The 6,103-nt window shown below is 43.4% G+C and overlaps 1 protein-coding gene across 1 annotated transcript in view; it reads left to right on the plus strand.

Moving 5' to 3' along the window:
• Positions 1–4,824: 4,824 nt before the first annotated feature.
• The window catches only part of LOC111161938 (repetin), a 3,566-nt gene continuing 2,287 nt past the window's right edge, over positions 4,825–6,103 (plus strand). The window contains 3 exon segments of the mRNA XM_022526009.1: positions 4,825–4,962; positions 5,662–6,101; position 6,103. The exon segment at position 6,103 is cut by the window's right edge and continues 603 nt beyond it. Coding sequence (XP_022381717.1) covers positions 4,825–4,962; positions 5,662–6,101; position 6,103 — 579 coding nt within the window.

Below are 6,103 nucleotides of genomic sequence, written 5' to 3' on the forward strand. Positions count from 1 at the left end.
CCTCCTCTCTCTCTGCCTGCCTCTCTGCCTGCTTGTGATCTCTGTCTGTCAAATAAATAAATAAAATCTTTAAAAAAAAAAAAATCTTGCCTTTGAAAACACAAGACCACATTCCAACATGAATGCAAAAACACACTGAAAAACAATGAACAAAAAGAGTGGAAATCCTCATGCAAATTACAAATTTAACTAAGTGACCAAACGTTCACAATTTCCCTCCACATTTTCCATGGAGGAAGACTATAAAGCACAAGGTTCTGAGGCCTTTAACACATTCATGAATAGAGCAAAGTTAAAACATAATCTCTAAAGCTAACCCTTAGATCAGAGTCACAGAATCTTAAAAATGTTAATGCCAGGGCGGGGGGAAAAAACACTTGGAGATCAGTCCAAATCTTTCCTTTTACAGATGAAGAAATGTAAGACCAAGAGGTTAAGTGATTTGCCCAAAATTGCCCAGTATGTTCCATGATTTCTTCAAATATGTGTTATTTCTAGCCTCTCTATCCTCCCCTTTTTTCCTCTAACCAAAGTCTCCAATGCCTTGTCAATGACAGTAGCAATTTCAACTGCAGAGAAAGAGCTTGTGTACCCCATGCTCCAGTAAGATTGAAAGTTCCTTGAAAACAAAGGCTGTGCTTGTGTCTCAGTGCCTACAAAAGAGCCTTCCATGTGCTCACACATCCCCACTGATGGACTGACTAAGTGGCACACAGTTCTCTCTCCTTCCTGTAGGAACTTACTAAGCATTGAATGTATGCATACATAGCAGACCCTACTGTGGAGAATATCATCTTTCTCTCCGCTGCAGAGAACTGCCCATCTAAACAAAAGAAAGAATTTCTAGGGAGCCCTGGAAGATGCCAACATCTTGGGGGCCACAGCTTTGCCACTCTATGGCAATGGCTGTTGTCTTTACCCTCTATCCTTCCGACTGCCATTCTCCTTATTTGGGTCACCAAACCTTCTCTTGGTTTTTGCTTTTAATGGGTAAGAAGAGTCATAACTGAATAGCACTCACAAGTCAAGATTCAAAAGCAGAAAGAGATTTCAGGATTTACAAGCAGACTGAAGCAAGTCCTGACAGTGCCAGAAGACCCTGAAGAGCAGAGGATGCAAGCAGGAGGAAGGATAGCAGGATCCCAGAGGCAGAAATCCTGCAGGATGCTGGAAGGAGTGCCAAATCTGAAACCCCTTTGGGGCTCCTTCAGCACACCACAGTTCTCTGAGCTATCCAGGCCTAAAGTCTTGAGTCTCCTCTGACTTCTCCACCTTCCCTGCCCTTCATCCAATCTAGCCCCAAGTCAAAGCTCTCATCATTTCTCATGTGTGCCATGAGACCCAAATGGTCTCCCTACTCAGACATTCCTCTTTCCAATTCATCCTGTGTACTGCAGTCTCTGGTGACTGACTCGTCCCAGGCTAGCCAGAACTCTCCCCATTTTAGCACTGAAAGTCTCATGTCCTGGGAAACCCATTAGTCCCAGACCAATTGAGACAGCTGGCCACCTTACTGCGGCCAGATTAAAATCTTCCCCCGGACAATGCTTTGATCATGTCATTTTCCTGACCAAAATGTACCCTCTTCCCCATTTCTCTTTAACCTTAAAGGGATGCCTGGGTGGCTCTGTTGTTTGAATGTCTGCCTTGAACTCGAGTCATGATCCCAGAGTCCTGGGATTGAGCTTCATATCAGCAGGGTCCCTGCTCAGCAAGGCATCTGCTTCTCCTTCTCCCTCCACCCTCCCCACTGCTCATTCTCTTTCTCTCTCAAATAAATAAATAAATAAATAAATAAATAAATAAAATCTTTAAAAAAAAAAAAAAAAAACTAGCCCAAAGCAGTCCCCAAATCTGTCTCAGAGAATTTATAGAAACACTTTGGGGGACACCTGGGTGGCTCAGTGGGTTAAGTCTCTGCCTTCAACTCAGGTCATGATCTCAAGGTCCTGGGATCAAGCCCCGCATTGGGCTCTCTGCTCAGCGGGGAGCCTGCTTCCCCCTCTCTCTGCCTGTCTCTCTGCCTACTTGTGATCTCTCCTTCTCTCTGTCAAGTGAAAAAAAAAAGAACACTTTGGGTCGAGGTAAGAAAACAAAGATTCTGAGCCTGGCTTTTGTCATAATAGTGTGAGACCCTTGGCAAGTCACTCCATCTATCTGGACCTCAGTTTCCTCATCTGTAAAATTAAGAGGCTAAAACTAGATTTCCTTTGCAGCTCTAAAATTCTCTAATTCAATTCTTCTACATACCCTCCATTCCAGCCAGACTCACCAGCTTACTGCAATCCAAACACATCCTGTAAATTCTTGCCTTGTACCTTTGGTCTTTCCCTTCTCTCCACCAGGATTTCTTTCCTTACTTTTCTGCCAACCTGAATTCCATGAAGAATGACACAAATCCTCCCTGTTGAGGGGAGCCTGGGCCTACTCCACAAAGACTCCACATGTACCAAGGTTGTCTGACTCTCAGCATTTCTCATGTCCTGCTCTTTCTGTTCAGAATCTTTTTCTACATGAAGCTTCTTTATTCCAACTGAACTAAAATCTCCGCACTTCTGTGATTGCCTTCAGAATGCTGAACACATAGTCAATAATAGCAAGCATCATCACTAACTCACATCTAGATGTGAGGCAAAAGTAGAAAGTAGAGGTAAATCTAGAATTTTTTGCACTTTACAAAAGATTCCAAAATGCTCCCAAAAATCAGTAATTGACTTATTCCACAAAAAGTTACTGAGAAATTCTTGTGTTTAAGAGATTGCTGACCTGTCACAGGTGCAGAGGTGAGGAATAAGCAGTGACTCCAACAGCAGCTCTACATACAGATGTCATAGAATCCACACTGTCCATCAACTTGTAACATTTTAGGAAGACCTTAAAAGGTGGAAGCTCCACCATCATCACGCCCTTCCCTCCCCAAATTGGTCATGTATCTAATTCTCCCTCTAGTAGGTAGACCTGTTAAATGAAAAAAAAAAAAAAAAAGTTAAAATTAAAACAGGTCAATAGATTAAAATATACATATCTACCTACATAAGCAAGATAGCCTAAAATAAATCTCTTCCAGGAACTATATCCTGGCTATTTACCTAGAATCACTAGTCCCTACTCTGACAGGTGTTTATAAAGTGAGCATATCAAAATCCTTCTTTGGTATGATTTAACGGTTGTCCTCCATTAGTCTTGGTAAGTGGCACATATTAAGGATGAATGAAACTTACACCTGTCTTTTGGGACCCCCGCAGCATGCACACATACACACACACTCCCCTAATTAAATGGGGCTGGGACTTGAGCATCTATCTAATGACAAACAGGTTTGTGAGTAAGTAGGGGAAATAAATAAACCAAACGGTCTGCAGAGGGAGAGGTCAAGCTGGGCTGAGCTGGGCTGGGCCCAGAGTGATTCAGACTCCACCACAGAATGGGTGTCTCCTGGGATGGCCTAGCAGGACAATTAAAACCCCTATAAATAGGATGGGTTTTCAAGTCTCCAGTATCCTCTCTGGCTTCTGAATCTTCTCCCCTTTCCTCCTTAAGCAGGTAAGGCATGCATGGGAAGGGGGTGTGGAGAGGGGGGTGGGTTATGGCAGTATATACAAGGCTCTTGGTATCAGCTATAATGTGCTGGGCTGGGGAGGTCTGAGACTGCTCCCTGTGCATGACATGCCTGGGTAGAATCCTGCTTTCTTTTTGGCTCTATCTGAGAATATGATGATAGCTGGGGTGGCCCACTTCCAAGACTTTAAAATATACATGCCTTTGTTTCAGCATGTCCTGGGAATCCCAAAACTGAGGGCTAGGACTGTTGGTAGATAGCTTAGTCTCCCATAGTGTAGTATTGACCTTTCTTGCAAGTAAGGCAAGACCGAAAAGTTTAAAGCTCATTGGGACGCAGGCCCTAAACCACAGGGCCACAGTAACACTAATGTCTCATTACAGTGAAATGCCCTAAGGAACTTATCATGTCCCATACAATTCATTGTGCCATGCATCCTTATAGGCATCACTGTATGCTTTTGGAAGTCCAGTGTATTTTGCAGTTAGGGCTTCTTGGAGGCTCATAAACCCAGTAACCAGAATTTTTACAGCACAGGAAGAAAAATCATTGAGATCCAGATCCCAAAAGACCTTAGTTTTCCAACATGGCCAGTGTGAATCTAGCTGATTATATACACTTCCTCTCATCTGTGCAGTTAATTTGGCTTGCTATTTTTATCAGTAATAGTTTTTATAATAATTGGTTCTACTTTATAAGCATGCCCCAAATGACCATCCATGCCAGAAGTACATGCTGGAATTTGACATCCCAGAAAGTTTGCTTGGCCCATGGCAAGCCTCTAGCCTTCTTCCCCACTTGAGCAAGGGCTGTTTGAGGACTAAGGCCTATTCAGTGGGGTCTATTTAGTTGGTGGAAAATTATGTCTTACTATACTGACTTCTGTGGGCCTCCTGACCTTCCTTCCTTTTTGTTCTAATAAAAGAGTTTCAATCAAGCAAGTTCCACCTGGAGTAGGGGATGGGGCATGTAAACCACCTACCATATGTTCTTTGTTTCTTAGGAAGTTGTCACTTTTCCTAGTCAGAGACACATAGTTTGTGTCCATCTCCCACTGTAGTAAATGATATTTGGAGCCTGAATGTGGGTCAAAGGGAGTGAGGGGTATGGCTAAGGGGCTCTACCATTTCTTAAATTTCTCTCCCTGACCAAAGGCCAGTGACCAAAAAGGGCCACTTGCCCTCTGGAAATGCTATCTCCTGGTCTTCATCCTAAACACAGGAAAAATCTTCTTTCTTCTTTTAGGTTTACCAATTTTTGTTAAAATGGCTCAGCTCCTGAACAGCATACTCACTGTGATCAAGGTGTTCCAGAAATATGCCAAAGAGAATGGGAAATGTACCTTGCTTTGCAAGAAGGAGTTGAAGCAGCTGCTCTTGGCTGAGTTTGGAGATATCCTCCAGGTAAGATGCATAGACTCTGGCCCCATGAAGTCAAGTGTGAATGACTCTGACACCTGAATCCAGGGCTTGATGTTTTTCATTTGATCTGGTCATGCTCCATCCACCCTATAGGTAAAGATTTTCAGGAAGCTCCTCAGTATTTCTCTCCCAGCAGACACACATATTCACAGACATGCGCGCGCACACACACACACACACACATACACACCCCTTCTTATAGCTGGGCATGACAGAAGGGAGCACAACTTCAAACCAGAAATAATTTCTCAGAAGAAATTCTAGATTTGTATCTTGATTTCTGTCCACACATTTCTCATTCACTCATTCATTCATTCAATAAAGAGTGATTGAACACCTATTCCATTCCAGCACCATCCCAGAACTGGGAATGCAAACATGAATAAAACCAGCTTCTCCTTCCTCTAGGATCTCACAGTGTAGTTGGAAAGTAGGTTAAAAAAATAATTACAATATAACATGTGATGGGATGGAATAATCATGCCCACATTGGTCCACCAAGAGATGCAGTTCTGAGGACAATCTGATCAAAGACTAGAACCAAGCCCAAGCCATTTCAGATTAATGGTTTCCAACCAAGGAAGGCTCATAAAAGAATGAAGAGGCTGGGGCATAGACACTGGCACACACTGTATCCACAGGAAAACAGCTGATTTTGCTCTTTGTTTTATCTTCTCACAGAGACCAAATGACCCAGACACAGTGGAAACCATCCTGAGCCTCTTGGATAAAAACAGAAATGGACATGTTGATTTTCATGAATATCTCTTGTTGGTGTTCCAATTGGCTCAAGCTTGCTATCATAAACTGGATAGTAAGTCATGTGGAGATAGAATCTCCCAGCAAGAAGTGGAGCAGGAGGGAACACAAGACCATAGGTTTCCAGAAAATACAGGCAGGCAACACAGGCAGAGGCATGAGGGAGAAAAGCAGGTCTCCCACTGCCCCCAGTCTGAGAGACAAAACCAGTATGCCCACCAGGATCAGTCAGAGAGACAGGATAGGGATTCCCACTATGGTCAGACTGAGAGACAGGATAGGGACTCCCACTATGGTCAGACTGAGAGACAGGATAGGGACTCCCACTATGGTCAGACTGAGAGACAGGATAGGGACTCCCACT

Source organism: Enhydra lutris, unplaced genomic scaffold (assembly GCF_002288905.1).
Source record: "Enhydra lutris kenyoni isolate GAN:26980312 unplaced genomic scaffold, ASM228890v2 scaffoldscaffold88, whole genome shotgun sequence".
Taxonomy (NCBI): domain Eukaryota; kingdom Metazoa; phylum Chordata; class Mammalia; order Carnivora; family Mustelidae; genus Enhydra; species Enhydra lutris.